This window comes from Cervus canadensis, chromosome 1 (assembly GCF_019320065.1).
Source record: "Cervus canadensis isolate Bull #8, Minnesota chromosome 1, ASM1932006v1, whole genome shotgun sequence".
Lineage (NCBI taxonomy): Eukaryota > Metazoa > Chordata > Mammalia > Artiodactyla > Cervidae > Cervus > Cervus canadensis.
In genome coordinates, this window is record NC_057386.1 from 40,894,246 (window position 1) to 40,920,861 (window position 26,616).

Genomic DNA, 26,616 nt, shown 5'->3' on the forward strand with positions numbered 1-26,616 from the left:
TCTTTTTCTTTCTTTCTTTATTCGAAGGACACTGGGAAAAGGGACAGCCCCCTGCTGAGAAGGTTCCGGTCCATTAGTGGGGGCCAGAGGGGTGTCAGCAGGGTAGAATGAACAGAGCGGGGACGGGGTCGAGGTTGGAGAAAGGGGAGGGGTCGAGGATACTGCTTCCCACGCGAGTGACAGCTGGCACTCGGACTAGGTGAACTTGAACGGGGGATGGGAATGTGGTTTCGAGGCAGGTGGGGCTGCAGGCCCAGAGCCTGGGAAGGCCAGGACCCTCCCTTTCTGCCACGGGAACTGAACAGGCCCTTCTGCCTGTGGACCACCTGTCTTCTGTAGGATCTGGGTGCTGCCCAGTCCTGGCCAGCTGCCCTCTCTGCTCAGCGCCGGCTGCAGCCAGGAACAGAGCCAGTCAAGGTCATGGTCTCTCCAGCAAAGCCCCCAGATCCTGGGCGGGCTGGGGCTGGGGCCTGGGCAGGGACGATGTGGGTGGTGAGCAGATCCAGACAGCAACACAGGGCGGGGCTGGTCTATGTCTGCACGTGGGTCAGCTGAATGTCGCCCCCCACCTCCAGGTTGTTGATGGCAGGCAGATTCTTCAGGCGGTGGTGGTATTCAAACAGGTGCTGACCATCCGCGGCCACCTTGAAGCAGTGGCCTTCACACATGATCCACACCTGCGCAGACAGGCCCCTCGGCATTTGCACCCCACCTGGGCTGTCCTCAAGCGGAAGGCAGGCTAGTCTCCCTCCCTCCTTCCCACCTTTCCCAAACTTCAGTCAAGCAAGACCCACACCTGCATTTGAGCCACACCGAAGGATTCACTCATGCCCAAACATGCCTCGCACTCTCCTTCCCAGCACCTTTTACACATTCTGTTCCCCGCCTCGCACCCCCACCCAGAATGTCGTTGCTCCCCGCTCTGCACACCTTGTCCACATGGATCACTGCTAATCCCTCTTCAGGATTCACCCTCCTCCCTCCAACCAGCCTTCCCAGCCTTCCCGCACCTCCTGTGTGTTCACAGTTGCTCAGTCGTGTCTGATTCTTTGCGACCCTTTGGACTTGAGCCTGCCAGGCTCCTCAGTCCATGGATTCACCAGGCAAGACTACTGGAGTGGGTCACATTTCCTTCTCCAGGGGAATCTTCCCAACTCAGGGATCGAACCCACATCTCCTATGTCTCCTGCATTGGCAGGTGGATTCTTTACCTGCAGGGCTATCGGGGAAGCTCCCCACCTCCTGACCCCCATCGAGTCAAGTCAGATGCCCCCTTAGACCTGGCCTCTGTCACTCATACCCCTAGGACCCAGCACACGGGCATGGTCAGTGCTTGGGTTCCTGCTGCGGTAGCCCCTTGTCTTTTCCTTCCCAACATCCTCCAAGAGGCAGCGGCAGCGCTTCTGTGAAACTATCACTGTGCCCACCGCACACTAACACCAGAAGAGCGGTCCCTGCACACCAGGCACTGTCCTAAGCATGTCACAAACACGATCTCATTGACTTCTTGCTTCTACTTGTAGTCCCATATTTTAGATAAGGAAATTGAGGCACAGAGCAGTTAGGTCACTTGCCTAAGGTCACACAGCTATCAAAGTGTACTGCTTTCTGGCTTGCAACACACCAACACCTGGTACTAAAATCCAACCTCCTTTGCTATGGCCCACAAGGCCCTCTATCAGTCATTTTCAACTCTGGGAGGAGTATTAGGGCATATTTAAAAGCACAGATGGGGCTTCCCTGGTGGGCCAGTGGTTAAGAATCCACCTGCCAATGCAGGGGACCCCAGTCTGGTCCCTGGTCTGAAGAGATTCCACGTGTCACAGAGCAGCTAAGCCCAGGTGCCACAACTACTGAGCCCACGGCTGCAACAAGAGAAGCCACTGCAACGAGCAGCCCATGCATTGCGGCTAGAGCATAGACCCGACTAGCCGCAACTAGAGAAAGCCCATGCACAGCAATGAAGACCCAGTGCGCCCAAAAATAAATTAAAAAAAAAAAATACAGGTGCCCAGGCTCACCCCCTCATGGGCCTGCGGTGGGTGGGGCCAGGCATTGATTTTTCTTTTTCAAGCTTTCAGGTGATCTGAGTGTGTAGTCAGGGTTGAGAATCTAGCTCTGTGTCATCCCAGCCTCCAGAATTCCCACCTGCCCCCACCTCCCTGTCCTCCCTGCTTCCTGGACAGGCTGTGCCCATGACCCTTCCCTCTGTTGCCCCTAATCTTTCCAAGTTGGGCTCCCCCCACCACTGAGGTCCCACATGCACTGTGGCCTCCTCTGAGACCTGCCCCCACCTAAGGCCACATGACCCTGGGGCTCACTTGTTCCTTATCCTACATTGCTCTCGGCTTGGTACCCATTGCTATTCCACAGTGGTCTGTCCTTCTTTCACCTCCCACCTCTACTGTAAACTCCGTGGGGTCAGGACCTAGACCGCTGGCATCACAGCTCCTCCCAGCACCTAGGGTACTTCCTGCTCAAAGTGGGCCTGGATGAAACAGCTGATAAATGACAGTTGAATGAGTGAATGAATGAATGACACCTCCCATCCCGCACTGATTGGCTGTGTGACCTTAGCGAGTAACCTACATTTGTGAATTAGTTTCCTTATCTGTAACAGCTGATACTACCTGCCCCCTGCCTTATGCAGGGCAGTAACAGTAAAATGATAATAGCAGTCATTTGGTGAACACTTTCTCTTCTTCTGAGGCCAGGCCTCAGGCTAGAGGCATCAGCTCTTGTCTCAATCAATGTGGCCCCAGATGCCCTCCACACGCTCCTCCATTTGCCCCTTGAGAGCCCGTTCGAGCTCCAGGTGGCGACATCTCACCGAGAAGCTCTGGCCTCGGAAGAAGGGCATCCCTCGCGGCAGGCTTCGCTCCTCAGGCCCCCAGGAGCCGTTGATCTGCGTGTTGCGGACCACCGCGTTCTCGTTGAAGCGGGGGTTCAGGTGGAAGGCGATGTCACTCCCTGAGCGCAGGTTGATGTAGAACCTGGGGGGCGGGCCACTCCCATTGACTCTCTGCCCCAAGGCAGAGGGGTGGCCAGAATGCCCTTGGGGTGTCTTCTCCCTGGGAGCCCTGGCTTACCTCTGAGCACTGGGCAGGATGGTGCCCGACACCAGGATGCTCTTGGAGGGGTACAGCCCACCCAGGATGGAGGTGAAGAAAGGTAGTTGCTGTGGGGAGGGGGTGGGGCAGGTCAGCCAGCAGCAGCCAGAGCAGCTGCCACCCTAGGGGGACCTTTGTGCCAATTTCTATGCATCTGGACTGTCAGCCCACAGTTTGCTGTGTCTGTGAGTGTCTTCAAGAAAGAACTCCATGGTATCTTTACTTGGCTCAGTAAATGGCAAAGAAAACCTTTCCAGCATTCCTCAAATTAATGGACATTTACCTTCAGGAAAAGAGCTTTTTGGTTGGATGCAAAGGATGCTTAGGCTGAGAAGGGGAGGCTGTATGATATGCTCAGGGTGAAGGGACGATTTTAAAGGTGAAAATTCCTTTTGTAAGTCTTCTAAGTTACTCGGAAGTTTCCAGAACTTCAGTTTACTAAGGCACTGCTTTTAATTTTGTAAGCTGCGCTCTCCCCCCACCCCTCAACCCTGCAAAGCACAAACCAGACCTCCCCTCCTCCCCGAGAAACCACTTACGTAAACCGGGTTGGGATACACCACGGGTGGGATCACGGGATTCTGTGCAAACGAGATTGAGAACGTCAGGGCGGGAGTGCGCAAGCTCGCATACGCGCACATTCTCGTGAGACCGCATGTTCTAGAGCGGATGTTCCAACAGGAGATGGAAATAGTAAAGGTTTCAGCCCTTGGGTTTTCCCAGCCACCTTCCTCCCCATGTCAGCCTTGGTGGGACTTCCTGTCGTGTTCCTGGATGCCATCATGGTCACCTGCCCCTCAGCCCCTCCAGGGACAGCCCCGCTGACTCCGGGTCCCTGTGTGCGTGTTCTGACAGGAGGCGGTGGAGGAGAAGCAGCCTATGTCCGTGATCAGCAGTGATAGGCATCCCAGGGACTCGTCTTCTGGATGCAGGGTCTTGTATCCAGCTACTGGGAGCATTGCGCTCCACCTCCACCCCCCACCCCAGTGACAGAAGGACCGGTTTTCCTGCCGGCCCCTAGGGGATCTATTTCTTGCTACGCTGGATAAATCCAGCCTGATCCAGAATCTGCCATCTCTAAGGAGAGTTTTGTGTGCATGTCCCCTGAGCGAAGGGCCTCAGCCCCAAATGTCCCCACCTTCCTTGCTAAACTGCTTTCTTGCTGACCCTGGACCTAGAGAATTCAGCCTTTGGTAAAGGGCACGGAGTAGGGCTGTGAGCTGACCAGAGTGTTCAGACTTACAGGGAACATCTGTCCAGGGGTGCTGTGTATGGTGTGGACGACGGTCTGAGTCTGGAAGGAAGAAACCACGTTTTTAACCAGCTCTCACCTGTGCGGAGACCACCACCTGCCCCCAGAGGTGGCCCTTAACACTCAACTCCCTCCTCTTAGGAGAGTTTCATCTTGAGCTTGTAACCAGCCAGAAGGTACCTCCAAATTAGTGGGTAGAGATACTTCTTCTCTTAAGGGGATGAGACAGGGGCAAAGGTTTCTTCTGAGAAGAAATATGGCTGCATTTGTGGCGTGTGGCCTGTCTTAGGGGAATCACTCCAGCATAGCCTCACTTTGCAGAAGGAAGAAGTGGAAGTGGGGCCTTGGTGTCCTGCGGCTGCCCACAGACTGCAGGGGCCTGAGCGAACCAGTGGCGCTCGGGGCTGCTTCCCAATTCATCAGGGCCAGCCACCCCCCCACACACCCCAGACCCTCCCACTGTTACCACCACAGCCGGGCAGACGGTCCCGGGCTCTGGCCTTGGGGGCTCCACGTTCCAGTGGGAGAAGCCTGGTGTTTGGCTCTGCTTCCTCCTTTTAAAGCACCACCCAGGGACTGAACCCGGGTCTCCTGCATTGCAGGCAGATTCTTTACCTTCTGAGCCACCAGGGAAGCTCTCTTTTAACCCACAGGAAGAAACAAAGTGAAGAGTGTCTAAAGAGAGAGCAGGAGACTTACAATGGGAGCCGAGTTGGCTGGCCAGCTCCCTGGAGGCTGAAGGGGATGAGAAACGAAAATGGTGGTTAACATTGGTGCCGCGTGAGGATAAGATGACGGCGAGAGCTGTGGTAAGAAATGCCGCCTTCCTGCTGCCAAGCAAGCCTTTCTGAGCCTTCTGGGCGCCCAGATTCTCACCCTCCCCCACCAGGATACACTGTGGTTATGCAACAGTGTCGGGGAGGGCTTGGAAGTGGAGGAGGGGGAACTTTCCCACTGGCTTCTTCAGAAGGGGAAAGTGAAAATGTTAGTCACTCAGATGTTTCTGATTCTTTGTGACCCCATGGACAGTAGCCCGCCAGGTTCTTCTTTCCATGGGATTCTCCAGGCAAGAATACTGGAGTGGGTTGCCATGCCCTTCTCCAGGAGATCCTCCCGACCCAGGGATTGAGCCTGAGTCTCCTGCATTGCAGGCAGATTCTTTATCCTCTGAGCCACCAGGGAAGCCCTCAGAAGGAGAGGAGGCCATATCTGATACAGACCATTTCGCTTCGTTTAGCTCCCCGAGACAAAACCATCATTCCCGGTGCCGTAATTCACCCATATTGTGAACACCTACATTGGCTGGAGATTTCTTGTGTGCCAGGCCCTGGCTTCAAGGCTTTACAAATGAGAGAGGCATCCTTACCTCCTGTTTTGCTGGTGAGGCAACCAGTTCTCAGAAAAATTAGGCAACTTGCCCAAGCTCACCCAGATAACAAGAGATCAAATCCAAAATGGTACCCAGTTCTTCTGATAGTATCCATCACGCCCCATCCTCCCCAGGCCAGGGCCAGAGTCGGGCTGCCCTGCAAAGGCTCCCTGGAGCTCTACCAGTCCTGGGTCCACACGGCAGGAAGCAGGTATCCTAGCTGCACCGTGGTGGGCGTGGGAAGGGCTGGGTAGAGAGACCCCTCTCCCCTCAAGTGGCCGAGGAAAGGGCAGGCCCTGCTCCCCTTCCTGTCTGGGACCCTGCCTTCACCCAGCAGACTGTTCCTCTTGCAAACCTATTCCACATTCATTAACTGAGTCCCTACTGCATGCCAGGCGCTGTGGAAAATGCTGGGATACACGACTGAACCAGCTACAGCCCGCGCCCACAGAGGGCCCGGTGGGTGTAGGGAAGCAGGGGAGGGGAGTGATGGAGAGACATACATAAACACAATTATAGCAGGACATGATGTCTGACGTGGCAGAGTTATCGAGAGTCTGTAGGGATGCAGGGGCATCCAGTGATCCACCAATCAGGGACGGTGCTCCACAAGAGCCACACTTAAGGAGAGGTTCGAAGAGCCATTCAGGGTTGGCTGGGGGTGAATGGCAGGGCGTGCTTTCAGCACAGGGGCGGCACGTACCGAAAGCATGGTGGCCCGAGACTGCCCCTCGTGAGTAGTGGAGGCCGTGTGAGCTTCATGGGTGAGGCTGGCAGGGAGGCTGGGGCAAGCCTGGGGAGGATTCTTCAGATTCTGCTGGGGAATCTGGGCTTTCTCTAGAAGGACTTGGGGCCTTTAGGGCTTTAAAGCAGGGGGAAGATGCAATCGGATTTGTGCGTGGGAACAAACAGTGGTGGTGGGTGGGTGCGTGGGGGTGGAGAAGCAGGCCATGGGCGGGTGGTGAGGGGGCAGATGGTCTGGACCGAGCCAGTGGCTTTGGGAGGAGAGGCGCTGGTGCCCTGGAGAGATAATGATGGAAGGAAGAGCTGAGGACAACTCGCAGGTCCCCAGCTCTGGGCTGGGGGGTATGGATGGAGCTTTGGGCATACCGGGGCCTGGAGACCCTGGCTGGCCTGCTGACTAGACCAGCCTCAGACACTCTGTCCTTCGTGCTGATGGCTCAGCCTCCCCAGGCCTCTGTTAAACTCACTTTTGATTTGCGCCCCCTGGGCCTGGGTGGGAAACAGGCAGCCGGGGAGAACTGCACCATGGAGCAGGCGGGCTGCTTGGGAGCTGCGCGGATGTTCTGTTAAAACAAAAGGCGCCATGGGGTGAAGAGAAGCATTAGTGGAGCCAAGGAAGAGTGGAAAAGCAGGGGCCAGGCAGGGAGGAGAGAACCAGGCAGGTGGGGGAGCGAGGGATGCGCAGGACAGGCAGAGGGAAGGTTGGGCTGCAGTGAGTGACAGCAGGCTGGTCAGTGCTTCTCCACCTCCATCTCTCTCTCCATCTCTCTCCCCACCTCCGTCTCTCTCTCCCTTCATCTCTCCATCTTCACCTCCATCTCTCTTTCCATCACTGTCTCTCTTCACCTCTCTTTCCACTTCCTGTCTCCACCTGCATCTCCATCTCTCTGTCTCTCTCTCTACCTCCATCTCTCTCTCCATCTCTACTTTTCTCTCCTCTCTCCTCCACCCGTGTGGGAGAGAGTTAAGGAGGGAAGGAATATGGAAGATGAAGACCAAAGAAGAGGCCCCTGCACTTGTGGAGGGCCTGCTGCGTGCCTTTCCCGTCTCAAGGTGCATGCACAGACACCAGAGTGCTGACGACAGCTCCCAGTGAGGAGCCGGAGGCCCTTACAGAACATGGGCCCACTGTACCCCAGTCTTCTCAGTTTTCACACAAAAACAGAAATCCATGTGCTATTACCAGACCTTTTTTCTGCTACTGTGGCAGAATGCACATCCCATAGAACAGATCATCTTAACTACTTTTTAAGTGTGTGGGTCAGTGGTGTTAGGGTGACTTCCGCAGTTGTGCAACCATCCCCACCATCCAACTCCAGAACTCTTTCATCTTGTAAAACTGCTCCTGACCTTTTAGATGTCGGTTACATGTTAAAAATTTCAAAATGCAGAGAAGATCAAATAGGCCTGGGAGTGGCCCAGCAGGCTGTTCTGTGCCCTCGATGGGTGTGACCTCATTGAGCTGACCGAGCGACCCATGGGGCAGCAGACCCTGCTCCTTCCACAACTGAGGAAACTGAGGCTGGGAGAGGTGAAGTCACCTGTCTAAGATCCCGCAACCGATGAGAATGGCAGAGCTGGGGATTTGAGCTGGATTCAGTTTGATTCCCAAGCCCGGGTTCTTTCTACCACCACACGGCCTCCTAAGCAGAGTGGGGATAGGAAGTAACAGAGACGAGTGGCATCTGAGTCCAGAAGACTGAGCGAGTGTCCCAGATAGAGACAGCGACACAAGAAGGAGGGGAAGGGAGCCAGGGGCGTGTCCACAGAGTCGCCTGCAAAGGAGACCGGCCGGCACTTTGGGTCCACACAGCAGGGCCCAGGCACAGTGAACTGGGCCCCACACCCAGCCCCTGGGGACGAGTGCTGGGTGGACAGTCTGACCTGGAAGCTGATGGAGGACAGCTTCACGATGCCCGTGATGCAGATGGTGTCGACGCGGTGGAAGGGCACGCGGTGGGCATACTGCGTGAAGAGGTTCCCGTTCACGGTCACCTGCCGAGAGACGTGCATGTGGCAGGAGGGGGACCCCAGCCAGGTGGGAGCACACCTGAGCCTCTGGGACCCCTGCTTCTAGAAGTTGAGACCTGTGTCTAGTTTTCACCTTTATTCCCTGTAGATCCGGGCATCAGCCTTCAGAGATGTGCCAGTCACAGGAACATGCTTGGGACCCAGAGGGCATCCAAACACTATCTCTGTCTGGCTCTAGTCATTGCTTTTTCATTCTTCTGGCTGTTTTTATTGCAGTAGGTTTGTCTTTCTGATCATAGCTCACCTGGGGCATTATTGAAATATGCATATTGAAATATACATACAAATGTTGGTGGGGAGCAGAGGAGAGGGGACATCAGGTTACATGACACGGGGGTGGCGACATTTGTATTCACACAGAGAAGCACAGACACAAATGGACTCACCCCCACCCCCGCCTGCTTCCCAAGCCCAAAGACACTGCTCTGCTTGCAAAAGCAATGTGCAGTGTCCTACAAAACCAAGTCATTAATAACACCTGGATAAAGGCAGCAACAAGGTAACAGGAAAAGAAATGTTCCCAGGGACCTGGAGTGGAAGAAGGGGTACAACAGAGAAATGGAAATAACTTGGACTGTAAAGACACCAGGAGGCCAAAAAGCACCATGGTGACTTCTCTAGTGCTTATTTCTGGAGCAAAAGAAGCAACAGGTACACTTGTAGATGCAGTGAAGGTGTGTAAGGGGACTGCAGCCTTACAAGGAAATGATCCTCTTCTCTGTGCAAAGGTGTTGCTCACGTGACTATTTTAAGACCACACATGGCGCCTGATTGAGCCAGGCAGCTGAAAGGACGAGAGGAGAGTTCCAACTCACCTTGAACTCTGAGCTCTGTACGTGGAAGCAGAGCTCAAACGAACTCCCCCTCTGGAAGGGAATCTGCATCTTCCTTTCCTCCGGTCCCCAGCTTCCTCTCTGCTTCGTGTTGCAGACCACATACCCACCCTCTTCAAACCGTGGATTGAAGTGGAAGGCAATGTCATTGTCATTATAGCCGGTCTGAAAGTTCACAGCAAACCTAGATGGAGGGAAATCAGGCAGCGCATGGTGTCCTGGTTTACTCCCAAGGGTGGGAACAGGAAGTTCTCAAGCTTTTGACTGACATCCGTCTGGGAATCTGCATACAGCCTGCACGGCTGGTTGGTACCCACCCCTAGTCTGCTGCTGTCTGTTTTGTTCACCTAATTTGCACTAATGTCTTTTTGTTCAGTTACCACATTTTGCCCTTACAGTGTGGATTTCTATGGGTAAAGAAATTTGTATCCAAGTTGGAACTCGAAAAATGTGCCTGGAAGTGAGAGCCTTTTGGACCAAGTGGTTGCTGAAGCCTGCCCACGTCCATTAAGTTGGCTACAGAGATGGTGTCTAAAGGGGAGACACAGAATAAACACTAGGTCTACGGGCATGGGTACCTCAGTGTGTGTGTCTGTCCCTCAGTGGAGGCTGTCGTGTGTCCACCTGCCCCTAGTGAGGTCAGCAGGCCTGGGCCCTGACCCCTGACAATGCCCTGTTTGTCACTTGCGATGACCGAGACCACACTACTCAAGCTGCCCCACCCAGGAAAGCGGGTGACTGCCTTCCTTCGGGGATGATGACCAAGGCAGCCCGGGGATGCCAAGTGATTCTTTGTTCCTGTCTCTCCTCACCTTCCCAACTTCCTCTGGGTACAGCCATGACTCTCAGGTGAGGGCTAAAATAAAAAAGGCGCTTCCAAGGGGCCTGGCTCATGAAGGGAGTGCAGTCGATGTTTGTTCTGACTTTTCCCAGATGGAATTCTTGCATGTCCCCAAACCAAGTTCCAGTCTGAGGTTCTTCCAGCAAGAAGTCTGTCCCACCACCTTGCCCGAACTCAGAACCAGTGCGGTTCACAGCCTGCTTCTCAGAGTCACTCTGGTCTCCCCAACTAACACACAGCAGTCAGAGAGCGCGCCTCGCTCCCGCGTCATCCCCACAGAGCCAGGCGCTGCGGTGCACCCATGGGTGGCCCTCAGCGGACATTCTATCTGCAGGGCCCATTTTTGGTTTCTTCGTTGTTTGTTTGGGCTGTGCAGCATGGCCTGCAGGATCTTAGTTCCTCAGCTAAGGATGGAACCCTTGCCCCCTGCAGTGGAAGCGTGGAGTGGTGCCCACCTGCCTTCCAGGGAAACCCTGAGAACCCATGTGCTTTATCAGTTATGGGGGTGAGTTTGGGATGTTGTCCTCAGCACTAAGGTGCTTGGTGAGCTCTCAGCCAGCAAGACTAACAGAACTGGCTGGGACCTGAGCCCCAGGTGCTCCCTCCGGGAACACCAAAAGGAAAGGATGTTCCAAGTGATTCAAGAATTAGAAAATCGAAGTCCTTGTTCCTCTTAAAGTGAAGAATAGTGTTTCTGAAATATCTGGGTGTAATTTTCCCTTTGCCACCCTCCAGCTTCATTGCTGGGTTCCTTTGAAAATTCCGCCCCAGGCAAGGAGAGAACAGCAGCTCCCATCGGAAGGGGGACCCTCGGAGGTAGAGACAGGCTCTGTCAGACAGAGTGGGAGTAGAAAGCCCTGCTGTGCTGGGAGGAAGTGTCCGCAGAAGGAGAGGAAGAGAGAGGGGTGGGGGTTCAGAGACAAGGTTCCCGATTCCCCTGCTGGGACAGTTTCTGGGAAACCGAGTGTCTCACTTCCCTCTGAGTCCCCTGGGGGCACTGCGGACTCTCAGAGTCCCATGGTCAGTATGACTGTGTCACCGGGCAGGGGAGGCAGTGACGGAGGAAGTCATCTAGAGGCTTCTGAGAGAGGTCACGTGTCCAGAGGGGCCTCGGTGTACACTGTGGATCTCAGGGTGCAGCCCACCTGGACCCCACCCACACGGGCACAGGTTGTAGGCCTCTGGGTCACCCGGCCCTCGGCAGGGGTCAGTCAGGGCTGCTTGAGCAACTGATGACCCTCCCGCCTCTGAGAATTTGTGCAAGCTCTTGTTTGTTCCCAGACAGCCCACCTCGAGAAGGAGGGGGATGGGAAACAGAGCTGAGATATTTATATTTTGAATTGGCTTTAGCAGCAACGACCTTGAAACTGAGAGACCAAACTGCAAACTTGAAGGCAAGTTTAAATATTTCCACATCAGCCCACATGAGGGTTCTGAAGTAGATGCAAGTGACTGTAGGAAATGGAGGAAGTTGATGTATCTGCAGCTCTGGGTCATTGTGTATGAGGTTCAGTCCCAGAACTCCGCCTCTGGGCTGGCCTGCTTCCCTCCCTAACTGTGAGCCTCCATCCCCCGCTGTCTCTGGGGAGTCTGCTTAATGGTGCCCTGGATGCTACGTGCAGGTGCCCGGGGTCTCATGCATTGTTGGCAGGGCCAAGCCCTTCCCATCCCCTGAGCCAGGTGAGGTTGCTTGGAGGATGCTGGGTGAACTGTCCTGAGCTGACAGAACCGTGGTTCACTCGGGTGAGGCTGAGAGAGATGCTTGCTGGTACCTGTTCCCGCCTGAGGGAAGAATGGCCCCAATGACGGTGATCTTGTGTCCATCCTGGAGACCCCCTTGGATCATCCCGGTGAAGGGGACCACCTGCGGGGAGGAGATGGTGGTCAGTGTCTCCTGCGCTCTTCTCTCCACACTAGAGAGAGCCCGCACACAACCCAGTGCAGACATAAAAAGATTTTAATAAACAAATAAATAAAGGATCCATGGTTCTGGTGAAGAGGCTTCATTTTAGAGCCAGGCATCCTCCAGGTTTGAATCCTGATCTGCTGTTCGTTAACCTGAGTGGTCTTGGGAAGCTTACTCAACTTCTCTTTGCCTCAGTTTCCTCATTTGTGATATAGGGATAAACCCCACTTTTAGGGTGAGATTCATGATTGAATGAGAAAGTCTGTGGAAGATTCTGTCATGTAATATAGTAGGTTGTCTCTCTACTGCTTGCCCCACCCCCAGCCCCCACCGCTTCCACCTTGGTCTCTGAGAAAAATTCCTAAATTGGTTACATTCCAACTTTCGAGGCTTCCTTCCAAATGCCTAATGGGATTCTACAAATTGCCTTACACATCGTATAGTCTCCTAGTCAATTTTCACGTTTTTCAAGCTGTTGAAGTCTTGTCTACTTTCTCCTTTAAGTCAATTCCCTACAAAATTTAAATGCTTATTTAAAATGGATAATCAACAAAGACCTACTGTATAGCACAAGTAACTCTGCTCAATGATATGGAGCAACCTAAATGGGAAAAGAATTTGGAAAAGAATAGATACATATATATGTATAACGAATCACTTTGCTGTACATCTGAAACTAACATAACATTGTTAATCAACTATACTCCAATAGAAAATAAAAATATAGAAACTATTTTTTAAAAAAAGAAGGAAAACACACACACACACACACACACATGCAATGCTGACAGAGATGAGGCAGGTGATTTACATATTTAAGCTGGCCAGGTATGGGACAGTCGGGAGTGGTGGGGACTGCAGCAAAGTAGGCATCATCTTCCTTATCTAAAGAGCAGTGTCCACTCAACTGTAACCCGTGATTACCTTCCAGGCCAGTGTGGACAGAGCTTGCAACTTATTAGGAGAAGACAGAAATCTGGATTTTTATTTCTCTGTAAAGCTTTATACTTTCTGGGGCAAAACTCCTTTAAAAAAGGATTGTAGAGAGTTTCTTTGTGATAGGAACACATAATGAATGTTTGCAATGAGATGATATATCTAGATTAGCTTCAAAACAATCCAGGGGTGGAAAAGGAAGGAGGCTTGGGTAGAGGAGAAGCAGAGAGGTCAAGAGTTGAAACTGAGGGATGGGTGTGTGTTGTTTATGATACCGTTCTCTCCACATTATACATTTTCTTTGGCAGCAAATTAAAGTAATCCCTGTGCTGGCCAAACAAAAGACACTCACCAGCCCAATTCAGTCCTACCCTGTGTCCTTGAGTCGTACAACCACTCAGAATCCAGGGAAGCCCCTCCGAGCCCAGTGTACACTGCTGGCCCTGGGAGATAACCAGTGATGCCAGGATCCCGTTCAGACAGACTGCTTTCCATGGACCTTGGGCAGAGGTGTCTTTTGCGGCACCCCAGGTCAGGTCTGAACTCTGCCATTAAATACTTTGGTGATGTTAAGCAAATCACAACCTCTCTGCATCTCTGAGTTCTTTCTGTTGTCTGTCCATGTCAGTGATTTTGGAGTAGGATCAGCCTGACCCAGTTAGGCTGACCACCATGGTGAACTTTCCTGAATAAGAATCCCCTTATTTGTTTGTTGAAGCCTCTTAAGAACCTTTCATACCATCATGAAAGACAAGGCTTAAAATATATCCTTCTGGCAGCATGGGCGCCTCCCTCAAGCATATTCACACAAAGGTATAAAGAACTGAAAGCACAGTGTGATGGGATGAGGTCCTTAGGGCACAGAAGGAAGGCAGGATGGAGGAAGCCCTGTGTGGGTCATGGGGGCGGGCAGTACAGTAAATCTTAGGAAATGTGTGTGTGTGTGTGTGTGTGTGTGTGTGTGTGTGTGTTAGTTGCTCAGTCACGCCCAACTTTTTGCGATCCCATAGACTATAGTGCCAGGCTCCTCTACCCATAGGATTTTCCAGGCAAGAATATTGGAGTGGGTTGCCATTCCCTTCTCCAGGGGATCTTTCTGACCCAGGGGTTGAGCCTGAGTCTCCTTCATGGCAGGCAGATTCTTTAACTTCTGAGCCACCAAGGAAGCCATGGCTCAGACAGTAAAGAATCTTAGGAAATGATTCCCCCAAAAAGCTTTGTGAGATTTTAATGTCTTAAATGGCATCCTCAAATTCTGAAACACAAGATTATTTCAAATTGAGTATAGTCCTAAAGACAAGATTATTCATAGCTGCATTATAATTGTAAAGAATCAAAAGCAAGTCCAAAAAGTCCACTAGGAAGAAAATAGTTAAATTAATTTGGTGTTTCCATACAATGGACTGTATGAAGACTTAATAAAAAAAGAAGAGGAAGAAGGGAACTCTTTGAGAATTGATATAGAATGATGCCACATGGATTATTCAAAAATGGATGCTGCTGCAAAGTCGCTCCAGTCGTGTCCGACTCTGTGCAACCCCATAGACGGCAGCCCACCAGGCTCCCCTGTCCCTGAGATTCTACAGGCAAGAACACTGGAGTGGGTTGCCATTTCCTTCTCCAATGCATGAAAGTGAAAAGTGAAAGTGAAGTTGCTCAGTCATGTCTGACGCTTAGTGACCCCATGGACTGCAGCCCACCAGGCTCCCCTGTCCCTGAGATTCTACAGGCAAGAACACTGGAGTGGGTTGCCATTTCCTTCTCCAATGCATGAAAGTGAAAAGTGAAAGTGAAGTCTCTCAGTCATGTCTGATGCTTAGTGACACCATGGACTGCAGCCTACCAGACTCCTCTGTCCGTGGGATTTACCAGGCAAGATTACTGGAATGGGTTGCCATTCCCTTCTCCAGGGGATCAGGATCTTGGTTGACTCCAAGGAGGGTAGGGTGGGCTGAATAATTATCACCCTTCCCTCTGCCCTACCAACAATGTCTACATGCTAATTCCTGGAAGTTGTGAATATACTACTTTATACAGCAAAGGAGGATTATGCAGATGTGATTAGGTTAAGGATCTTGAGATAAGTTATTGTAGATTATCTGCTTGGGCCCAATGTAGTCACAGGGTCCTCAAAGAGGGAGGCAGAAGAGGAGGGTCAGTAGTAGCTGTGACAACAGAAGCGAGAACCTGCTGGCTTTAAAGAAGGAGGAAGGGGCCACAAGCCAAGGGAAGCAGGCAGTCTCTGGAAACTGAGAAAGGCAAGGAAACATTCTCCCCTGAAGCCTCCAGAAGGGAACAGCCTTGCTGACACTTTGATTTTAGATTTTGACCTCAGAACTGTAACAGAATAAATTTGTATTACTTTTAGCCTGGCTGACCAAGGACCCCTCCATGCATGTGTGTGCTGTGTGTCTGTGATCTTAGCAAGAAACAGCAGCACCTAGAGGACGCAGAGGAAGGATTTTTATGTTGGATTTGTGGCCGCACAGCATGGACTTGCCTCCCAACTCCCCAAACTGGCAGCTCTGATGTTGACCAAGTCACATGACCTGTCTGCACCCCAGTTCCCGCCTCAAAACTGTGAGACAGGTGAGATACTAGCGAGGCCAGCCTGGCAGTGTCCTTAAGAGGATTAGGTGAAAGGCTAAGTGGAAAGTCCTTGGCTGGAAAGACTGACAAGGGTAGCTGTCTGCGTCAGGATGGCTTAATCCTTCTGCTGGGTCCAAACTAGGTCTCAGCTCTTGGCCATGCCTGAAGGCTAAGGATCTTTCCCTCCTCTTCATATCCTTCCAGAAAGAGGAGCTAGGCCCTATAGGCCAGGGGTGGGAATTCCCTTTCTGGAGACCCCGTGTCACAGAGGCCACCCAGCCACCCCTGACTGGGGGCTCACCCACAGAGGGCAGCGCTGCTACCCTTCTGGTGGCCTCCTTTCCTTGTCTTTGTTATCTCATCATCCCATTTCCTCGAAGCCACGCAGGTCATTATTGGTGCCGTGCTTACAGATGAGGAAACAGAACAAGCAGGTTGCCTAACTTTCCCGAAGTCACACAGCTGGGCAGTGGAAGAGGCAGGTTTGAATCCCAGCACCCACGCTCTTAGCCCTCACCTGGGCCGCTTCTCACGGTGAAGCCCTGACCCTGCTGGACCCAACAGAGAGTCCTGTCCTGACTCATAGCTGCTGCCCTCCTGGCCCTCCGGGGGCTGGGCCAGATGAGACCAGAGCGGGGCATGGGCGAGCAATAGGGCTGCTCCTGAGGCATATCCTAGAAGCACTGACTCAGCTGACTGGCCAGGCGGGTGACCCTCATGTTGCACTTGGGAGGAAGTGAGGTCCCGGATACTAGAGGTCACTGGGTGACCTGGGGGCGGGCGGCCACGTGGGTGAACAGTGCTGCTGGCCCCTGGGGGGCTGCACCAGCCTGTTTCTCGTCCAGACTCCGAGGCCCTGTCTTGCCTCTCTGTTGTCGATAGAAGTAATTTCCTTCTAATTTCAAATCTTTGGCTTTTGAATCCAAGGATTAGAAAGGAAAAATGTGTGTCTTCAGAATAATAAAACGTCAGGGCCTGGAACGGGCTCTGGGTCCCCCATCTGAGGAAGAAGGAAACCTAGGTGTCACGTCCTGACCCGAGGTCATCATGGAGGCACCCTCTGGGGGGGCCCCAGCTTCCTCCAACCCCAACAGGATCCCCCCAAAGTGAGCTGAGGGCCACTGGACACTGCCTGGAGCAAGCAGGCCCAGTGGGGCCCCCGGGGAGGTGGGCTTGAGTGTGGAGTGCAGCAGTCCCCAGTACCTGCTGTCCCCCCACGCCTCCCCAGGAAGGACTCCATCAGCCCACCTGCCCAGCCTCTCAGGCAGCTGAGGTTGGGGGAGGCTCCTACTGAGGACCAGGCCCAGGACACAGGGAGCATGGAAACCTCCTGAGACCCGGGCTGCCGCCTGCCTGCTTCCTCCTCACCCAGGTCTCTCTCTGTGGGCCCTTGCTTCCTTGGTCACTTACCATCTGGGGACATTTGACAAGTGACCTCCACCTGTCTGAACCTGTTTTCCGTTTATGACCTGGGGATGATAAGGCTTGCAGGGTTTAAACCAGGCCACCTGCAATGGGGCCTCCACACAGGAGGCAAAGGGCACAAGACGCAGCCCTTGCACCCCACAGGGCCCCCTCTCCCCCATAACTCCCCGGAGGGTCCTTCTCAGATATCCTTGACCTGCCCTGCCTTACTCTCTCACCCCTCAGGGAGCAGACATCTCCTCAGGAGGCCTTCTCTGCCACCCCCAGACTCCTATTAATTCTAAACACTTCCACAGTGAACCAGACACCTTTCAAGCTCTCTCAGTGGACTTCCTGGCTTAATTCTTCCCCCAGCCCTGGGCAGTGACCTGAGGATTATCCCCATTGTATGGATGCAAAATTGAGGCCCAGAGAGGTAAAGCAACTTGCATGTGCGTGCCTGCTCAGTGGTTTAGTTGTGTCCAACTGTTTGCAACCCCATGGAATGTAGCCCGCCAGGCTCCTCTGTCCATGGGAATTTCCAGGGAAGAATGCTGGAATGCGTTGCCATTTCCTCCTCCGTCCCCTCACCCAGGGACGGAAACCACATCTCCTACATTGGCAGATGGATTATTTACCGCTGAGCCACCTAGGATGCTTGTGGTCACCCAGCTAGTACATGGCTGAACCCAGGGAGGCCATCTTCAAGGTAAGTGCACTTCGCTTCCGAGTTGGGTTGTTAGCCTCCCCAGAAGCCCTGTGTACCTCTCCCTTCGTGCAAAAAAAAATTATTAATAATCTCTTTTCTAGTTATGATATAGGCCCTTCATCCCCCGCTGAGCATCTAGAGCAGGAGTGGCACCCAGAGAAAGCTCAGTAAACCTTTGCTTACTGAATCCTGGTGATGCTCATCCGCTCCAGCCCTGAGTGGGGCTAGGGGGATGAGACGAGCTCAGAGCAGAAATTCTGTCAGGATCACGCCGGCGGGTGTGTCTGCCTTTCTTGTGTTCTCATTTGGATGCCCCCCTCCCCCCATTGCCCTGCAAGAGCTCCTGTCACCTGCAGGAGCTGTGATACCTGTCCCTCCCCTCCCCCAGCTGAGGCCACCCCCAGCCCTGGGAACTCACTGGGTTTATGTAGGAAGCCTGGGCACCACCAAAGGCCATGTCTCCACCACCTCTGTAGCTGCTGCCACTTCGCCGGCTGGCTTAATGAAGAAATAGAAACCTAAGCAATCTGGCAGTTATTCAATGGGGAGGAGCCCAGGGCAAGAGGAAATGGGTGGAGACAAAGAGCAGAGGATAGAAGCGGACGCTCCTCACCCAGTGTTCTCTCTCCTCCCTCTTTCCTGTGCTCCGCTCCAAGTCAGAATAGGTTCCAGAAGTTCATGTAGGGTCAGAGAGCCTCATTGCATGCACACCACAGCGAGCTTCTAGGAGACTCTGTCCCTGTGGTTGTGTCGTGAATGTCCAGACAACAGTGGGACTGCTTGGCCAGCCCATGCAGATTGGGGCTGCCTGTGCGTGGGCTGGCAGTGGTACCGGGAAGGCCTGACTGTAACCATTCTTCCAGGTACAGTAACAGAGGCTCAGAGAGTCTAAGGGTCATACCTAAGGTCACACAGCTCATTAGTGGCAGTCTGAGCCATCTGAGGCTACTTGGTGGTGGTGTTCAGTCGCTCAGTCATGTGAGACTCTTTGTGACCCCATGGACTGCAGCACCCCAGGCTTCCCTGTCCTTCACCATCCCCCGGAGCTTGCTCAAGCTCATGTTCATTGAGTCCGTGATGCCATCCAACCATCTCATCCTCTGTTGCCCCCTTCTCCTCCTGCCCTCAATCTTTCCCAGCATCAGGGTCTTTTCCAATGAGTTGGCCCTTTGCATCAGGTAGCCAAAGTATTGGAGCTTCATCTTCAGCATCAATCCTTCCAATATTCAGGGTTCATTTCCTTTGGGATTGACTGGTTTGATTTCCTTGCAGTCCAAGCTACTTCCAAGAGTCTTCTCTGGCACCACAGTTCAAAAGCACCAGTAGGGTCTGGAAAAGGTATCCTCTCCTTTAAAATTCTATTCCTAATGTAAAACATTATCATGTTGAGACTTCCCTGGTGGTCCAATGGTTAGGACTCTGCACTTCCACTGCAGGGCTCATGGGTTCGATCCCTGGTCAGGGAACTAAGGGTCTGTAGCTGCTTGGCATGGAAAAAAAAGAAAAGAAAAACATAATCACATAGAAAGAAATGTCTTGCAAATATAAAACCTCACATTGAAGTTTACCTTGAAGTGAAGTGAAGTGAAAGTTGCTCAGTCATGTCCGACTCTTTGCAACTCCATGGACTGTAGCCTGCCAGGCTCCTCTGTCTATGGACCTGTTCAGGCCAGAATACTGGAGTGGGTAGCCTTTCCCTTCTCCAGGGGATCTTCCCAACCCAGGGATCAATCCCAGGTCTTCCGAAATGCAGGCAGATTCATCACCATCTGAGCTATCAGGGAAGCCCAAGAATACTGGAATGGGTAGTCTATCCCTTCTTCAGGGGATCTTCCCAACTCAGGACTTGAATCAGAGTCTCCTGCATTGCAGGTGGATTCTTTACCAGCTGAGCTACCAGGAAAGCCCAAGGTTACCTTAGCATTGTGTATAATGATGCCCCAGGAGCTTCTGACCCTTTTCTCTACCAATTTATCTCTTTCTTCCCTCTCCCTTGATTTTGGGCTTTAGAATGGGGAACGGATAAGTCTCAGACATTCCAACTGACATGGATACTGGGAGAGTATATTGAATAAGCTGTCTTTAATTGGCTCTACCTTCTTGTGAAAGGAAATGATTGACTGAAACAGAGACTCAGGATCAACTGGATCACGGATGGAGATACAGAGGAAAGACATAGCAACAATAGTCTTACTTGAGGTCAAGAGGGTCCCCCACACCATGTGGCAGAGACAGGGCCTGAGGGTCCAGGCTGGACAAGCTGTTGAGGGTCCTACAGGAACCAAGTGTGGAGCAGGTGCTCCAGGGTTGCTCCCTTCTTGTGCTTCAGAATTTGCAAAGCCTGACTTCTTCGAGATGTTCCCACAGACTGAGGCCGTATACCTCCTCTCTCCCCTCCCCATCCTTACTAGATTCCTGGATCAACTGAAACTTGACCGAATTTAAGGGGCAGGGGCAGGTAGCACAGTTGGAACAGAAAGGAGAAAAAGAAGGGAAAATTCTTTGCAATTCTCTTCAATACCAGGGACAAGGGGACTGTCTTCTCATTGGCTGGGATATGGAGCAACTGGAACTCTCATTCACTGCAGGTTGGAGTAAAATACAGCAGCATTGGAAACTTGTTGGTGGATCATAATAAAGTCAAACTTCTACCGCTCCCGTGTCCTGGCTCTTCTGCTCCTAGATATTTACTTGAGAGAGATGAGAACATACACATGTGTGCATAATGGCTTCACTCATCATAGCCCCTTACTGGAAACAATGCAACTGTTTTCCAGCAGGGAAAGGAAAATTGAATGGTGATGTGCCTACAATGGACTGAAAACGGAAGTGTTGGCCACTCCATTGTGGCCGACTCTTTGTGACCTCATGGTCTGTAGCCCGCCAGGCCCCTCTGTCCATGGAATTCTCCAGGCAAGAATACCGAAGTGGGTTGCCATTCCCTTCTCCAGGGGATCTTCTCAACCCAGGGATCGAACCCAGGTCTCCTGCATTGCACGTGGATTCTTAATGGTCTGAGGCACAGAGAGGCCCTACAGTGGGCTGCCCTCAGCAATGAAAAGGGCCTGAAGATACAAGCAAGTTCATCAATGAAACTCACAGTTGAGCACAGGCTGGGAGCATTCTGATTACATAAAACCCAACATCTGGTCGGAATAGTGATGACCTGTGGAGGGAACCAACTGAGAAGGACCCTAAAGAGTCATCTGGGTGCTAGAAATGTCCTAGAGCTTGACCTCAATGGTGGCCACACAGCTGTTTGCAACATAAAAACTCATCCAGAAGACTAGGGTCTGTGGATTTACCTGAATCATATCTCAATAAAGTTCTGTTTTTATTTTTATATATATTAAGAAAAAAAAAAAACCTCCCAGGGCCCAGGCAGACACGGGCACAGCTAGAGTTCCAGGAAGTACTCACTTTGGCATTGCTAGGTGGCTTGGAGGTGAGTCCCAGGGAGTCCACCCCCAGAGAAGAGCCCAGGGTCCTCTGCTCCTGCCCTGCAGGGAGGGGCAACAGCCAACACGAAGGCCAATGGGTTTTCAGGTGATGGAGACAGTGGGGAGGCGTCTCCAAGACCCAGTGCCTGGCACAGTTGACCTCAGCAGCCTGGCATCACCGTGTAGTCATGAGACTTGTTCCCAGGGCCTGGCTTTGGTCTTAAGGTGAGAGGCAGCCCTCAGAGCTCCATTATTCAAACTCCAGACACTTGTCTGAGGCTCTCTATTCTCTGCATCGTAGAGGGTAGGATCTGTTCTAAACGTGTCGGCCACCTCACACTCTTGAAAAACCAGAAACTGACAAGTATTGATGAGGACATGAAGGAAGGAGGTCTTTTGTGCTGTGGGTGGGAATATTTAATGGGGAGGTGGTGGTGGGAAATGTAGTATATGTGCTTGACCCTAAGGGCCCGGCATTAAGCCTCTGATTGTCAAAGCATCCATTTCGAAGACACCCATCTTGTGTAAACACATCACCAGCTGTATGACAACTTCTAAGTAAGCACCCAGTTTGGCCTCACCCATGACATTCTCCTTCCTGGGAAGCTTTGGGGTACCTAGATAACCATGTGTGGGACCCCACATGTCTCTTCCTGCTCCTGGTCCCTGCTTAACCACCCTACCCTTGGACCCTAGTAAGGGCCCCCACTCCCACCTCCCATTTGGACAATCTCCTTATGTAGCCCTCAGGACTTGAGAGTAATAATCCTTGTTTTTTTCAAAGCTCCCAGATGGTTGTTGCTGAGCTGCGTCCTGGAATACTAGTGAGAACCACAAGGGCCAGTCCAGCCACAGCACTGGCTCCAGCTGGGCTAATGACCTGGGGGCTCCCACAGGTTCTAAAGGCCCACGTGAGTGCCCCCAGATGTTCCTATGCTGACAGCGTCACCATGCATAGGCTGAGACGGATGTCTCATACTGTCCAAAACAGTATGGAGGTTCCTCTAAAAACTCAACACAGCATTACCATATGATCCAGCAATTCCACTTCTGGGTATAAACCCTAAAGAACTGAGGCAAGGACTTGAGGAGATGTTGGTACACCCATGTTCATGGTATTATCTACAACAGCCAAGAGACAGAACCAGCCCAAGTGTCTATTATGGATGACTAGATAAGCAAAATGTGGTCTATACATACAGTGCAATGTCATTCAGCCTTGAAAAGGAGGGGAATTCTGACCCAGGTTTCAGCATGTGTGAACTTTGATGATGTTGAGGAAGGAAGAAATTTTCCTCTACCCCTCTAGGTTCATCTGGCAGGTCTAAGAATTAAATTGACAGGAGACAGATTAACAGGAGAAAATCTAACAAAAGTTTAGCACATATATATGGGAGAGACCCAGAAGAACTAACTCACCAAAATGGTCAAAGCCCTGACATTAAATACCATCTTGAGCTAAGACAGAAGAGGATGTAGAGGGTGATGGTTGGGATTTCAATGAGGAAGAAGCCAGATAAGCAAATGCTTGGTTAATAGGTGCTTGCTGGGTGCAGACTGGACTCTGATCTCTACAGGGTGCTGGGTTTCACCCAGCACACCTCGCCCATGTTCTGTAAATATAGGTCACGGCTCTATTATTGGAACAGGTCCTTTATCTAATTTCTTTGCAGCAGTTGAGGGGGAGTAACAAGAAAAACTTCAGGTCTTCAGTTTCTTAAGAAGATTCAGCCTCAATGAATCCTCATGCCCAATTGACACATTTTGGGATGGCAGATTTTGCTCCCCTACACTGTTTTAGTCTTTCATCATTTGCGAGATGTAGCATATTGCAGGCCTTATTTGATATGATTGTCATGAACATTGATTGAGCTAAGGCTGGAAAGCACTTAGTTTGACTATGACTCACCAAACTGAATCCCAGTTGTCCTCCATCAGGAGATCTGACACCACTCGGAGCAAAGACTCCCCTTTAATCTCCTTGGAAGGGACTGTACCAGGTCGTCCCGACTATCCAGATGGCAGTCAGGCTCCAGGGACTTGAACCTTGGATATACATCTCACCACTGAAGAAGATCCCACCTGATACCTGGTGCTGTACAAATGTTGAAGACCTTGAAGCAAACTGAGGAGGAAGAGTAGCTGACATTCAGGTAAACCGCTTCTGTCCAAGATGATGGATGAAGATTTTATACTTTAATTAAACATGAAACCCTTTCTCCTTTTCCCTTTCCTTTCCTCCAGTATTGACCTGGAAAGATAATACCCTCATCTAAATTCCCCAAGCCATTGCTAAGGAAGGTAATCTTTCAACTGAATTTATCATCTAAGTTTCCAATCCATCTGTAACTATCTAGATCAGATTTACCTCCACTCACTAAGAGCTCATCCACCTGCAGTAAAGCCAGTCTACTGACACTGGGTGGCAGGGAAGGGAAGTGCAGCATTTATTGCAGGCACCAAGCAAGGAGTCCAGACAGCTAATGCTGGAAAGGCCTGAACTCGCCTATGGCTTTCAGGAACAGGTTTTAAAGACAGGGTGAGGTAGAGGGTTGAGTGGGGCATGATCAGCTCATGGAAAGCTTCTGACTGGTTGGTGGTGTTGACTAAAAAAAGATGTACAACTTGAGAGTTGTGAGTTAAGTTTTATTTGGGGGCAAAATGAGGACCGTAGTGTGGGAGGCAGCATCTCAGATAGCTCTGAGAGACTGCTCCAAAGCAGCCATGGGGAAAGGTCAATATATAGGTTTTGGTGAAGAGGGAATTCAATACCAGGAAACAGTCATTTTACAAAAGGCTTTTTGTTAGTCATGAGGATCTGATGTCACCATGAAGGGATTTAGTGCTTCTCTAGATATGAGGAGAGATCATATGAGGTGAGATATGAGCATTGAGATCATAAAATCTGTTCCTAAAAACATCCAACTACCTAAAGGCCTGTCCCACCACATTCCCTGGGTCACAGAGCGCCTCACTGCACCCTGAACTCCGTCAGGGGTTGTTGAAGGTCAACAGGCAAAGCAGCATGGGGTTCAGTCTCCACAGAGGCAGATGGCAAACGCCTTTGTTGTTCAGCCTTTGACAATGCTCTTGGTGAGTGCCAATTTGTAGCTGACAATGGTGAGATAACTGGGAGTCAATATCATCAAGCTTCTGGTTCCAGCCTGTTTGAGGTCTACATTCTTGTGGGTGGCACAGAGGTAACTCTTTCCACCTAGTGGAGCTTTCTACATCTGCAAAGCAACACAAAGGATTTGCCTCAGAATATTGCGTATAGCCCCTGAGGAAGTTCTACTTTGTTTAGTTGCTAAACTATCATCATTTTGATTTGTTTGATGGTTTTCCTTCATTTCTGCACTTTTCTCACTTCTCCGATTAAATGTTTTTCCTTGGACTTGGGGAAGGCCTAGGAGGCTAATGTTTTTACTATGGACAGGGAGGTAGGTGTAGGGCTGTCACAGGGAGCCTCCGTTGGCCCTGCTCAGTTACAAATGTTATGGAAAGTAAACAGAAGCATCATGACCACTAAATACCATATCAAAGGTCAACAAGATCAGTTACTGAGAGTAATGCCAATGCCTTATCTCTTGGTTAACCTAAGAGTTTGCTCAAAAGTGGGGAATAGTAAAAGAGAAAACCACAGGGTCAAAATGAAGTCACTTTTGCTAAAGCCTATGATACCAAACCTCAATGTAATACCTGACCTAATTATAGCTTCCACCTTCCCCAGAAATGTAGTCTTAATCAGCCAGTTTGGAATTTTCTGGTCAGCACCCTGGAGGTAATCTGCCTCCTGGGCTCTCTCCATCCTCAGGAGGAAGAAGCAATCTGTGTGACCTTTTTTTTTTTTTTTTTCCTAAATGGTGGTGAAATGCACATCACAAAGAATTGACCATCTTAAGTATTTTAAACTGTACAGTTTAGTGGTATAGAGTTGAGTCCCATAGATGGGGAGCCAACAAACCACCATGCAGCTCTAGAATTTTTCATCTTGCAAAACAGCTCCTGACCTTTTCTTTTTTAAAAAAAATATTTAATTTTAATTGGAGGATAATTCCTTTACAATATTGTAAAGCATTGTTGCTGGTTTCTGTGTTGATTTCTGCCATACATCAACAAGAATCAGCCACAGGTATGCATATGTCCCCGCCCTCTTGAACCTCCCTCTCATCTCCCACTCCTCTTACCATAAGTAAACCAGACAGCCCCTGGGAATTTGCCCTGTGACTCAGGAAGCTCACCTCGGTGCTCTGTGAATTCCTGCCCTTTATGAATTTTAGACATTCAAGAATTTGAAAACACAGAGAGGGTCAAATAGACTCAGCTGTGACCCAGACAGGCTATTCTGTGCCCGCTGATGTAGAGTGCCTCGTTGAACTCACACAAAAACCCCTGGGACAGCAGACCATGCTCCTTCCACAGGTGAGGACATGAGGCTGGGAGAGGTGAAGTCATTTCTAAGATCTCCCAGCCAATGAGAATGGCAGAACTGGAGATTCAAACTGGATTCAGTTTTATTTCCAAGCCTGGGTTCTTTCTAGAACCACATGGCCACCTAACCAGGGTGGGCGATGGAGAATGACAAAAGATGAGTGGCCAGCTCCCCTCCCATCTCCCCAAGCCCAGAGACACCACTCTGCTTGCAAAAGCAATGTGCAACGCCCGGAGGAACTAAGCAACACTGTAACAGAAAAACAAATGTCCCCAGGGACCTGGAGTGGAAGAAGGGCTACAGCAGAGAAATGGAAATCCTTTGGATATTAAAGACTCAGGAGGCCAAAAAGCACTATGGTGAGAGTAACAGAAGGAACAGGTGTACCTGTAGATGCAGGTGAAGATGTGTAAGGGGACTGCAGCCTTACAAGGAAACGGTCCTCTTTTCTGTACAAAGGTGTTGCTCACGTGACTATTTAAAGACTGCTCAATGGGCCTGACTGAGCTGGGGGACAGGCAGCTGAAGGGAAGACAGGAGAGTTCCAACTCACCTTGAACTCCGAGCTCTGTACGTGGAAGCAGAGATCAAATGGACCTCCCCTCTGGAAGGGAACCTCCCAGATCCTCTCCTCAGTCCCCCATTTTCCTCCTTGCCTTGTGTTGCAGACCACATACCTGTCACGTTTAAACTGAGGGTTGAAGTAGAAGACAATGTCATTGTTGCTGGTTTGAAAGTCCACAGCAAACCTAGATGGTGGGAAATCAGAGAGTGTGCTGGCTTACTGCCAAGGGCAGGAACAGGAGGTGCTCACACTTTGACTGACATCCGTCTGGGAACCTGCAAGCAATCTCTGTGCCTGGTTGGTACCATGCCTAGCTTGTTGCCATCACTTTTGTCTACCTAATTTGCATTTAGTGTGTCTTGGTGTAGTTACCACAGTTTGCCCTTGAGTGTGATTTTCTAAAAATAAGGAGGGAATGGGTAAAGAAATTTGTGTCCAAGATGGAAGTGGAGAAA

General features: G+C 51.1%; 1 protein-coding gene, 1 long non-coding RNA gene and 1 other non-coding gene across 5 annotated transcripts in view; 2 read left to right on the top strand and 1 right to left on the bottom strand.

Moving 5' to 3' along the window:
- On the bottom strand, positions 1-18,290 carry LGALS9 (galectin 9). Of its 3 annotated transcripts, XM_043480127.1 has the most exons (11): positions 18,143-18,290; positions 11,953-12,044; positions 9,322-9,523; positions 8,360-8,470; positions 6,943-7,038; positions 5,062-5,097; positions 4,354-4,404; positions 3,650-3,691; positions 3,090-3,178; positions 2,831-2,993; positions 1-677 (listed from the first exon to the last, which is right to left on the bottom strand). In XM_043480127.1, the coding sequence occupies exons 1-11, from the start codon at positions 18,179-18,181 to the stop codon at positions 531-533; spliced, it is 1,068 nt and encodes a 355-aa protein (XP_043336062.1). In that variant the 5' UTR covers positions 18,182-18,290; the 3' UTR covers positions 1-530. The 3 variants fall into 3 exon arrangements, with proteins under 3 accessions (XP_043336062.1, XP_043336070.1, XP_043336079.1); XM_043480135.1 differs by lacking the exon at positions 6,943-7,038 and having other exon boundaries at positions 18,143-18,289; XM_043480144.1 differs by lacking the exons at positions 2,831-2,993; positions 6,943-7,038 and having other exon boundaries at positions 599-677.
- LOC122448658 overlaps positions 17,654-26,616 on the top strand; it is a 14,378-nt gene continuing 5,415 nt past the window's right edge. The window contains exons 1-2 of the long non-coding RNA XR_006271717.1: positions 17,654-17,724; positions 23,103-23,317. This is a non-coding gene — a long non-coding RNA (uncharacterized LOC122448658). The remainder of the gene's footprint in view (positions 17,725-23,102; positions 23,318-26,616) is intronic.
- Positions 19,118-19,190, top strand: TRNAG-UCC. Its single transcript has one exon. It is a non-coding gene; the product is annotated as a tRNA-Gly (tRNA).

Excerpts from the sequence above, each read along its gene's own strand:
- LGALS9 (XM_043480127.1), bottom strand. The coding sequence starts at position 18,181 with ATGGCCTTTGGTGGTGCCCAGGCTTCCTACATAAACCCA. Across the intron at positions 12,045-18,142 it reads AGGCTTCCTACATAAACCCA|GTGGTCCCCTTCACCGGGAT; the intron begins GTGAGTTCCCAG and ends TCCTCCCCGCAG. Across the intron at positions 7,039-8,359 it reads TGTCCTCCATCAGCTTCCAG|AACATCCGCGCAGCTCCCAA; the intron begins GTCAGACTGTCC and ends TTGTTTTAACAG.